This window comes from Spea bombifrons, chromosome 6 (assembly GCF_027358695.1).
Source record: "Spea bombifrons isolate aSpeBom1 chromosome 6, aSpeBom1.2.pri, whole genome shotgun sequence".
Classification (NCBI taxonomy): Eukaryota; Metazoa; Chordata; class Amphibia; order Anura; family Pelobatidae; genus Spea; species Spea bombifrons.
The window spans coordinates 13,368,833-13,381,014 of NC_071092.1; the positions used below are offsets into that span (position 1 = coordinate 13,368,833).

At 41.2% G+C, this 12,182-nt stretch overlaps 1 protein-coding gene across 1 annotated transcript; it reads right to left on the bottom strand.

Moving 5' to 3' along the window:
• Positions 1-5,923: 5,923 nt before the first annotated feature.
• GLRX2 (glutaredoxin 2) lies at positions 5,924-10,190 on the bottom strand. Its single transcript, XM_053469461.1, has 5 exons — positions 10,085-10,190; positions 9,160-9,237; positions 8,076-8,139; positions 7,181-7,357; positions 5,924-6,172 (listed from the first exon to the last, which is right to left on the bottom strand). The coding sequence occupies exons 1-5, from the start codon at positions 10,120-10,122 to the stop codon at positions 6,050-6,052; spliced, it is 480 nt and encodes a 159-aa protein (XP_053325436.1). The 5' UTR covers positions 10,123-10,190; the 3' UTR covers positions 5,924-6,049.
• Between the last annotated feature and the right edge of the window lie 1,992 nt (positions 10,191-12,182).

The window sequence follows — 12,182 nt, forward strand, 5'->3', positions numbered from 1 at the left end:
GTAAGATCGGCAGCCAGGGCAACCGATCTTACGTGGTCCGCACCTAGAGCCCTACTACTTACCTGTGGGAGGGTCTTCTGTACTGCACAGAGGAAGCGGAACCCAGCAGAGTTCACGTGACATCACATCCTGCTTCCTCTGTGCAATACCAGAGAACGCAGAGGGAGGCCGCGCCTTCTGCTGAAGTCTGTGAGCCGCATCGAGGAGCTGCAGTGCAGGTAAGGGGGTGGGGAGGGTGTCTGAATCAGTATGCGTGATTGAGGGAATGAATCTGTGAATGAATGAGTATATTAATGAATGTGTGTGTGTGTGTGATAGCATGGATGTGTAAGTGCTGGAACCTAGGCATGATGGAACTGTGATTGCTGTTAGCAAGCACACTCCTATCATGCCAAGTCAGCCAGTACATGCTGAAACATAGCTAGCTGCCCCCCTTGTGTATTGATGCTGCCAGCAGTATGGGGTCTGCACATCACTTACAGCCACCCTGTACCAGCATGTACTGGCTGCCTGGGTATGATAGGAGTGTGATTGCTGTTAGCAATCACACTCCTATCATGCCAAGTCATATTGCTATTTTTTTTGACCAGTTGTGTGTTACCTACTTTTATAAAAAATGTGAGTTTTTATTATTATTTTTGAAGGTGGGGGGTCATTTTCGGTTTTGGCTAAGTGAACCGTGAATGTTTTGGTCCAGAATTTTCATTTTGATGCATCCCTAGAATAAATAGAACTATTTCATTTTTAATTATCCTGAGTCCTGAATTTGTAGAAAACTTTCTAGGCCCAGAAAATCAGTGAGAGGAAAAGTAAAGGTTTTGTGTCATTTACTTTATTTTAATCTGCATATTTATTATGCAGTGAAAACTGAGTGCGGCCCGCGCACGTATACAATTCTGATGAAGTGGCCCACTGCAGAAAAAACTTGGACACCCCTGGGGTAGACAGTGAGAAGTGAGATGGGGGAAAATGCTGTCCCCCCCAGATTTTTAGGGTTTCCTACGCCCATGCACACAAGCTCAACTAAGATCAAAACAATGGATTTTCACTGCCACATTTACAAATGCTTTCACACTACATGTCAGAACAGATAATATCATGTTCTAAACCTAACTTATAGGATAAAATCAAAGTGAACAGCTGTTCATATTGTGAACCGAAACACTAATATATCCCCTGTATTTCATTCCATTGCTACTGAGAAACAACTGATTGACGTTATGCAAATAAATCACAGCTGATTCCGATTTACGAAACACACTCAGGTGTTGAGGTTCTTTCAATCGCATGACCATATGGTATACAGTAGAAGAGGACCTCTTTGGGCTGATCTTGTGTGGGAAAGAAACAATATAGAGCAACACAAAGAACGTAAGAAAATTGCCTGCACGGGGTAGAGGAAGATGAGTACCAGGACAAGGACAAGGGAGAGGAATTAGAATGTGTGGTGGTGCTCAAAAAAGGCCCAGAGCTAGGGTAACTGATGAAATAAGAGTTACTATTATAGACCATGTCATAAACCACATGCTCAAAAAGAGAGGTTGGAATGCAGCACTCAGCAGTGAAATGGTGCACGAGCCAGGGTACCACCAAGTCCCTCAATAAATCCAAAATAAAGAAGCAGAGGCTCAGCACTTCAAATAATAAGGTGAGTTTATTTCACACAGGCAACGTTTCGACGCACAGGTCTTTCTCAAGCCTAAGGCTTGAGAAAGACCTGTGCGTCGAAACGTTGCCTGTGTGAAATAAACTCACCTTATTATTTGAAGTGCTGAGCCTCTGCTTCTTTATTTTGGATAAACCACATGCTGTCATACAGAGAGGCTGGTGAACGAGTACAGCCAAATCTCAGCTGGGGCACCGTGGCATCCATCGTCCGGAGTTTTCGAAAAAAACAACTGGTAGGATATTGTACAAGAAAGAAAAGTGAGAATAAGGGGTGGCCTCTGGAAAAAAAGGTCACACTGCAGGAGGGTTCAAAAACAGTACACAAAAAAGGAAAGTTAACAGAAAAAAGAAATAAAACCTGCGCAAGGGTGACTTTAAATAGAACACCGATGTGTTATGTAAAAGTGGGAAATAAAAATACTTACTTAAAAAAGGGGGGTGAATATACTTACTAAGCAGTGACAACAGAGATAAGTGTGGCTCCAATATTACAGGTGGAGCAACCAAAAGGCAGATAGGGAACAGTAAGCAGTGAACTAGATTCCGAAAACAATGGTGTTTAATGTTGCAGTAGGAACAGTAATGCACGCTGGATGTACAAGCGGTGACTGATTCCAAATAGTGGTAAAACAAAAAAACGGGGTTATTAAGAAGTAGTCCAAGGGGAATAGAGTCCACACCGCTGGCATACAGTGAGATAAACAGTGTCCAGTGTATATAATGGAAGCTGCCACTGAGTAAAGCTTCAGATTTAGATTTTGCACAGCCGGGCGGACATCTCTCTCTACGGAAGCCCAATAGAATCAGAAAGCATCAACGCGTTTTGTCCAGGAGACTTCTTCAGGATTCTGTAGCAATTGCACTGAGATGGAACTTCATATTAGGATATTATTATATAATGGTTTCTCCTAGTGCAAAGTGTAAATCATTTTACCATGTATTACAGTGACTGTATGCCTCCGGTTTTTGATAATCTTCCACATGACCAAATGTCCCTCCTGGATGCAATGGATGCTGCATGCCAAGACATGACAGCTGAACACTGCTAGGTGTGGATAAAACATGCCAAAAGATTTTTCCAAAGACGCCTTGCCAGAGAAAATATCAGGTGTGATGTGGATGAAAACATGTGGCCAAATGCAGAAGACCGGGGAGATTTTTTTTCTTTTCTATTCTTCTGTAGTAGCCTTTTCTGTTTGTATATTGCATATTTTAGTTCTCTTGCAGTAATCTGTTGCAAATAGAGCCTTTACTGCAGCAATTCTTTTTTTCATTTTCGTAAACCGTGCATTCTATTAAGCTACTCTGAGATGGGTCATTCATTTTTGGTATTGAATTTATGCGGCAAAAGGAACAAAATGCATACATTTACTAAACCAACAAAACAAAAATGCTTTAAAAGAAACTGCGCTACAAAACACAATCTATGCTCAATATACTATATATTGTATAAGGGCAGACCTAGCACATATAAAATAATATACTTGGGCCAACTCTTCGTGTTCATTTGCCTGTTCCTGTGTTCGGTTTGGGCAAATATTCGTGTACATTCTTTGTGTTTGTTTTTGCAGAAGGGGTTAATACGGGGTTAACGCGGTACGCAATACGCAGCGGCTTTGGCGCCAGGATTTTAAAGGTCCGTATGAGCAACTCTATTGGTCGCCGGCAAGGGCCCTTTAACTCCTGACGGGGAACTTGGCCTGTCTCCTCACTCCCAAGAGTTAAAGGTCTGTAACTCCTGACGGAGAAGCTACAGATTTCCGCTCCCGTTAACCCCTGCGATGCTGCGTGGATAATGTAGGCTAGATGGGGAAGGGACCAAGGAGATTAGTGAACGAAGACGTTTTGTCTTCGTATATGTTTTGCCGCCGCCATGTTCGCATGTTTAGTATTCATGCTGAACAACTAAAACGCACCGCGAATACGAATGCAGTTTCTGTAATTCCATCTGATGTTATTATGTCAGTTTGTTATTGTATGTGTTTCTAAATTGTTCTACTGACTGTAGCAGCGCTGCGGAATCTGCCGGCACTTTATAAATAAATGTAATGTTTAGTTGCCCTGTCCAAATAAAATTTTCTAAGGGAACCAGTAAGAAAATGTCCACGTGCTCCCCCTTCCAAATTCTCTCCTTGGCTTCTTGCTGAAGATGGGCCCTCAGAGGTCCTTCATAGGAAACATAAACCTCCTGCCTCACAAAATCAAACAACCTTGGAAACCTTGGAAGGGGCTTCCACATCGTCTGAGAGCTCCTAACTGAATGTCATCACAGGGCATTGTTCTGCGTGAGATACCTCACCTAATCCCCTAGCATCCCCAGGCTTAATTTTACTCAGACTTCCAGACCTGGTGACAGAAAGGGTGATGGTATAGGCTTACCACTTTCGCAGGTTATACTTTGTGACTTATTCCCCTTTGCTTTCTTTCGCCTCCTTTATGTTCAATGCCATTTGGCTATGCAATCCGCTGTAGCTCTGCATCGCAGTTTTATACAACACCATGGGTCCTGACAATATTTTTTGATCAGTTTGCAGTTTGCATCCAAAATCCCTCGTCTGATATCCTTTCTCATCCTTTGTGAATTCAACATCCCAATTAATACCCGTTGAGTTTTGAGGCCTCTAAATTCATTCCATTACTCCCTTCTTAAATATTGCACATTATACTAACTCCCCTACTCATAACACCCCTTTCCCCCTCTCTCTGACCACCATCATTTATCCTGCTCTCTCACTCCACATCCTTGAACGAACCCTTGTGGTTCCGGGAGGAAACAAAGAATTGAAGGGTGTACCCTGCCGAGGTACCCAAGGCCCGTCACATTAAGCAAGGTGCAAAAAGTCTTGTAACTCTTTTAATCCTTTTAGAGCTTAAGTGGTATACAAATACACAAAGGATTGCATGAATTGCATGTAATCTACTAATTATTTGTAAAATACTTCTGCTCAAATGTCACATTTAATTATATGCACTATACACAGCAACTCAAGAGACAATAGTTAAAAATATTGTAGGCTTGACAGGCATTGGACTTTTTGTTCTCTTTAATGAAATAATGGTAGATAAGTGGAACAGGGCCCTAGCAGAACTTGGAGAGGTTAACACAGTAAGGGAATTTAAACATGCATGGGATAAGGCATATCTTAAAATGTACGACGTGACCAAGGATTGAGTAAGGTCAAAATCTTAACATTACAAAACGATAACGAAAAAAAAAAACGGAAGGCTAGATAATCCATTTTTATTTGTCAAATTGTTTAGGTTTCTGTTGTGTGAATTAAATTGGGAAAGCAACTCACCATTATTTAAGTACCCAGAGAATTATGGGAATTGTAGTTTTACTACAGTGAAGTGCTTTCAGTCAGCTACCCTTGATCCAAAGGCACATAGTGATGCATTTATGTTTTTCCACTAACATGAGTGTGCACTGTGCTAAAGAGCTAGTAAGTAAGAAAGGCCTAGTCTAACAAATTAATCCACCACTTGGATTATTTAGATATCATGTACAGCACTCGAAGCGGCATGAAACTACAAGCTTTGGCATGGCTATATGAGAAGTACAAGATCCAGAGATCTCCGGTTTTAAAACACTCCTGGGTTATTCTACCAAGTGTGTTAAAGCGACCTCCTGATAAACACAGTTTAGCATATTCTAAATAATAATATTAGTGGCCTGAGGTATACGGTGACATTCAACAGTGTACCAAAAATACACAAAAAAACTAAAAAACTGGACAAAACATTCAACTGATACCATGAGTTATGTGACGAGCTGCTGGCTACAGTTAAACACAGTAACTACATAGTGTGTTCCCTAAAGGAGTTGACAGGAGAGGTTGCAGAATAGATGCATCTCACTGATTTAACACTTTACAGTATACTTCTGCTCCAATAGCAGCTTGTATGTCCCTGTACAACGAATACTCAAATCAGTTCTAGAACACCACCTCACTGATGAAACTATACATTATGCAGGGCCAGCTCAGCAGGAGATGCATGATAAGATGGCCCTTTAAATGCATAGTTTTGAAACCATAAAAAATACGTAAAAATATATTAGACTAAATAATCACAGGCGCATGTCAAGGGTTAGCTGAAAACCCCATGGCCTCTCAAGTACCATATCAAGGAAAACACAGATCTCAGTGTTATTTGTGTATATGAAATAATGTCTAGAACTGGAGGAAGTCAACCGACAAACACTGTGGGGTAATGTCAAGTAATGACCATTTCACAATGAACAATAAAAACAAATGAAATTAAGATACATGTCACAAAATTACATACATTCATTAAAAACAAAGAAGCATAAAATACGTGTTGTTTTAAAAATGCAATATTCCCAAATAATGTTGAGGTAGTGTGTGAAATAGCCCAGTATTTATCCTTGCGCAGCACTGATACCACACTGCTGGACAAGCTCAAGTAACTTCCCCTCTTCATTTAGTTTCCGTGTTTCAGACCCCCCTCCGATGCATCTTCCATTAACAAAAACTCGTGGGACCTGCACAAAAAAAAAAAAAAAGTTAACACAAAGAGCAGCATGTTAATACTATTCACATAGATGGGTTAATGTGGCCCCTACATCTACATATATTTTCCAATATGAATCTGGAATTCTTATTTTTTTAGTAAGTAATATTTAAGGGGTGATAACAGCTGACCTGGGGTATATAAGCGTGCAGTTATGCCTGAAGTAGATCCTAAAGTGTCACAAATGCTTGCATTTATAATGACAATCCTCCCCTGTAGTGACATAAACGCAAACGTATCATACAACCACTAGGTGGCGCTGCTACACTGCTCTCCACTGCATAGAGGACACAGACTCACTCTGTACAGAATACCTACAGCTGAATGCTTCCCCATGAAACAGCAGGTCTTAAAATCTTATATAAACAGAAACATATAAAAGACTAGAACCTAACATGGGAGATATGGCGATATCAAACGACATAAAAGTGTGGTATGAATCATATAGCAGAGAAGGAGGGCATACCAACCAGCTCTGACTAGTCACAAACAATACATGATCAAGCCATTAGAAGAGAAAAAACAGAATTACACACAGAGTATTTGCACTCTTGAAAAAGATTGGAATTTGATTAAAAAAAATATATATATTATTAAAAAAAATAAAAAAAAAAGACACCCCTCCCTTCTGAAAGATGTTCGCTCGCCGAAAGTTAGCCTAACAGCACACATGCAAAGGAACCTGTGCAAATGTATTGGACCCCGACAGCAGGTACCCACCATTGTGGACAGGAAAACTCTGTGTTCCACTTATTTCCATAAGACTATTGTTATTACTACCACCATATGGGGCAAGCAGGGTCAACCTGGAAATTGTGGAGGCAAGACAACATCTAGAACCCCACTTGTTTGCCAGAACATATCTGTGGCTGGAAACAATATTTTTATAGCCAGAACCAGCTGTTTAGGAATTCAGCCTCAGTTTACATTAATCTTCCCATAGAGACTAATTTGCACACTTAGATTATAGATTACTCACAGTTCTTGCTCCAGTCATTTTATGAAGGATTGTTTGAAGTTGGGCTCCATTGTCCACTTGGTCCAACTCTACTGCTTTATAGTTCACATTTATATCATTGAAGGCCTCTTTCGCCATTGTGCAGTAAGGACATGTAGTCTTTGAGAAGATCACCACGCAGTTTTCGGAGATAGTCTCCTGGTATACACAAGGAGTAATGCACAGCGTCAGGCTACCGCTCAGCGCTTTGGTTAGATTTACGGTTTGCAGCAATATGCTAATCCTAGTAAAATCAGTTAGACTACATTTTTAGGATTAAATCTGTCTTGTTTTCTCAAATTCTTATTCAGAGGCTGTAACCCTGGTAGATTTATTTTTGTTACTGTAGTAAAATAAATATTTAAATGTTTCTGTTGAAACAAACTTTGACAGCCTATAAAAAAAACAACTAGTTCACTAATTTTTCCTGATGTAAAGATTAAGATCTTAGTCAGCCCTTGGTCTTGTTATAGAATTAGGATAGCCATATGTATAACCCAGGCACATAAAAAATTATCTCACTATACCACTTCTGCTTAGAGGCTGTTCCAGTTATCTACCACCTCTTAGCAAAGTAAACTTACATTACATCTAAGCCTCTGACCCTCTAATGGGAGGAGTAAAAGAAGAAAGGAGCAAGATTTAATGTCTACTTTCACACTACATTAGCCTAGCATGGGGTAGAATAATTTAACGATGCGTCTTGAACTTCAAAAAAAGACGTGCCATGCAGCATCATGAGCTTTAACGATTCTACCATATAAAGTAATTCTGTGATCTATTATGATTAATTAGGACTTACGAGAACCCACACCTTCCATTAACCTAACAGGTGCTTCAGAGATGGAAGTGTGCCGAGATCCCCATATTCTCTTACCTTAATCATCTGTACGGCCTCAGATTGTGGCACATTGGATGAGCTTGAGAAAAAATTGCCCATTCTAAAAAAAAAAATAGAAAAAAAGAACAATTAAAAAGGGTGTGATGGTTGACACTTTTCCTCCCATGTACGCACTATAGAATTCCAATCTTTAGCTTCCTGGAGCATAATACATAAACCAGGAGGTAGCAAAGCATTAACTAAAGCTTATTTCTGCATGTTTTCGGTCATTGAGCCATAAGGGGAATTTCTTTAGTAATTAAGGGAACCTGACTCACAGCCATGATATTGAAAGTACCTTCCCTTACGTGTAAGAGGACCGGGCTATAACGTATTTGGGTAATATAAAAATAATTAAACTCTCAATGCCCGCGTTAGGCGACAATTGCGAGGGGTTCACACCATTCATCCCATGAAATAAATGAAGAGGTTATTCTCCCCCCGAAGTGATAAGTTACCAAATCTCAATTTTATACATGTGGATAGGTCTCACATTCAATAAATTAATTCATAAGCACAATTATAAGAAAGGATGGAGAATTCAATTGTAGTCATTTATTAAAAGGTCGCAAAAATATACCTAAATCCCAAATGAAGCAGAGGGTAATATAGAATGCCTATTAAAGATTATATGCATAAAAATAAACATACCAGTCAGTCTGGATATGAAGTATATATATATATTTTAATAATAGTTGTTAATGGTCAGAAAAAAAAACGAGAGGAAAATTACCGCCAAGGCTAAATAGTTTTCGCAGAATAACCAAAACATTCTAATCTTATGTCATGAAGAAAAAAAAAAAAAAAAAAAACTAACATAAAAGGAAAAGTACTCATTTGGCATAGCTGACATTTGCTGGGACATGCATAAATAAATAAGAGGGGACGATGGGTGCGTTTATCATACATAGATATCTACGGTTGCTAATATTGCTTGGTAGATCTGCTTTTGCCATTTTCCTTCCTACTAAAAAATATATCAGAAACGGCAAAAGAAAATGTAGCCAAATGTATTTTATGTACTACCTTACTAAATGTCAGTTACATTATATTTCAATAAGATAGATAGATAGTACCTTACCTTGAAACAAAAGAAGAATTGAATCTATATAGCAGGTGCGCGAATGCTTTGTCTTTAAACTTCAAAGGCTTCTTATGCCTGCATTGGAGACACAGGTTTGGAAAAAACAATTAACACAGAATAAGTAAATTGGGTCATTGGCAGCCACCGTCCCTAGAAGATGTCAGAAGTTCCCCACTTCAGGGGGGGGATCATGAACATCCCGCACTCACTTTGAACCCTAATGTTTTGCACCCCAGAGAATTAACCCCTTAATGACAAAGCCCGTACATGTACAGGCTCAAAGCGCATTGTTTTTAATGGGTTTACGGACCGCCCATCGTCCATAAGGGGTTAAATCTGTTATTAATCCAAAACCAGAGGGTTTGGTCTGATGCAACAGTAAACTTTAGTTAATCACTACATAGACAACTTATAATTACAGGGCATATACGCCATATAGGCACATCATACCTCCTCCAGGAAAACACGTCCACCGATAAGTTTCATCATACCACGAATCTGGAGTCTTTGCATCCAACATTGGATGGAACTCCATCACATGACAGAGTATTCCAGAATACATTAGTTTCTATTAGCATTATTTATGAGTCATCAAGGATTCAATTAAAATGATTGGGCTCCTTAATTGGTCATTAAAGGGTCCCTCCACAGCAGCAATGAGCTGTATGGGGATTGCATGATCTAAAACCCACTTATCTGCTCCCAGCCTACATAAAATAAACATTAAATCACATCACTATTACGTTCTAATGCAAAGGTGTGCGAGTGCTGGTTAACGCGGCACAGAACTGTCAAGTAGTCAATGAGTTAAACTGCCTTCAGATGGCCTCGTTGTGCACTTACCGTCAAGCACCTCTATGGCCAGAATGAAGCTCCTTATCTACCCGTAAACCACTCCGATCACTTTTATTACTTCACTTACCTGGCAACAATGTTACAGAGGACAGGGAGGAGTCGCATAGCTGACGTACAGACCGACGATCCAATGCTCACTCTCTGTTGAACTCTATGATCCCAGCATACTCCGGAGCTTCCTCTTAAAAAGACAGGACCTAAGACTGATATTCAATGAAATTCGACTCGTTGGCGCTCTGGAGTTAAAGTGGCGACATGAGGTACTACAGGACAAAGCTGCTATTGAAACCACTTTCTTGCCCAGATCTCTGTACTGTGGGTAAACATCACGTAACCAATTTGATTTAGAGAAAGAAAACGTGAAGAGTGCTCTGTTCAAAGGAGCTTACAATCTAGAAGGAGGTGGAGGTATATTGCTCAAGAGGTGAAAATGCAAATGTTTTGGCACTCCCCTGGATCCCAGATTAAAAAATTTGAACCTGGCTACATTCAGTGTTGGTCTTGGTGCCTGGCAAGCCAAGAAGGAACTGGGGTGCCTGGGCTAGCAGTCACCCTACAAAATGTCCCAATGGCTACCTTACAGCAGGACTTCAACTAACGATTATTTTTTTCCGATTAATCGGATAAAAAAAGAAATGTAAATTTTTTATTTAAAATAACTGGATGTTAAAAACAAACAGCAGAATAAAAAAAACTTTGAGAAAAATGCATTTCTTATTTCCCAACCTGCCCCCACCCCAGTTATGCACATCTGAGCCCAGGCTTGCCACACTGCCTCCCAGATATGCCTTATACCCCCAGATATGCCTTATATCCCCTATATGCGTTATACCCCCCTGATATGCCACTGTGCCCTCTGATATGCTTTATGCCCCCGACATGCCTTATACCCCCCTATATGCCATCGTGCCCTCTGCTATGCCTTATACCCCAGATATGCCACTCTGACCCCCAAATAAGCCTTATACCCCCTATTTACCACTGTGCCTCCCTGATATGCTTATAACCCCGATATGCCACTCTGCCCCTCCAAATATGCCTTATACCCCCTATATGCATTATACCCCCCGATATGCCACTGTGCCCTCTGATATGCTTTATACCCCCCTATGCCACCGTGCCCTCTGATATGCCACTCTGCCCCCCAGATATGCCTTCTACCCCCCTATATGCCATCATGCCCTCTGCTATGCCTTATACCCCAGATATGCCACTCTGACCCCCAAATAAGCCTTATACCCCCTATTTACCACTGTGCCTCATAACCCCCTGATATGCCACTCTGACGCCTCCAAATATGCCTTATACCCCCTATATGCCACTCTGCCCCCCCCCCGGCTTACCCACCATGCTCCATATTCTTTGGTGTCTAGTAGGGTCAGCTGGTGAACGCCTGCACAATGCGCGTAGATAAACCTCTGCTGCTGGCCGGCACTTTTGCTGTAGCTTCTGTGAATGAGCACCGGAAGGTCATGTGATGCTGGTGCTCCATCATAGAAGCCCCAGTGGAAGTGTCGGCAGTAGCGGAGGTTGTCTGTGCACATCGCACAGAAGCCCACCGGCTGCCAGAGAGGATACAGGTGCCCTGCAGCGCTGCTGGGGATCCACCCCTCCGGCACCGGCAAACGTTGCGCAATGCATGCAGAAAACCTCCGCTGCCGGTACGTCTATGAGATATACACCTTCATTGACACATTGGCTTTTTTTTTTTGTTTGCTAAAGTTATATTTAGATGACAAACCTATAAACTTCTTGCATGTTGCCTAAAAAAAAATTCCAGGTTAACTGCTCTGTGACCAGGGTTTGTACTCCACAGTAGAGCCCTGCGCTGGACTGTTATCTTTATCTCGCTCCTGCTGAATTTATGACCATTAACCCCCGCAACGTGTGTGTTCCACTCCCGCCAGCTCCTTCAACATGTGTCCAACCCTGCAAATATTCTGTTACAGGTTTTAGAGATAGTGAAGAATTTCATTCCCTCAATCACACACTCGTTCAAACTCCCCCATCCCCTTCCCTGAACTGTAGATTTCCCACGCACTCCCGCAAGGCTGCCTTCGCGTTGCTCGTACACAGCGTCTCTTCTCTTGTTCCGCCCAGGGGAAGAGAGAACGGCGCAGAGTCATGTGACGTGACGAGAATTCCCTTGACTCTGCTGGGTTCCT

Coding starts and splice junctions, on each gene's coding strand:
- GLRX2 (XM_053469461.1), bottom strand. CDS start 10,122: ATGCGACTCCTCCCTGTCCTCTGTAACATTGTTGCCAG. Junction 9,238..10,084: donor CTCTGTAACATTGTTGCCAG/GTAAGTGAAGTA, acceptor TCTCCAATGCAG/GCATAAGAAGCCTTTGAAGT. Junction 7,358..8,075: donor AGGCCGTACAGATGATTAAG/GTAAGAGAATAT, acceptor TGTGTATACCAG/GAGACTATCTCCGAAAACTG.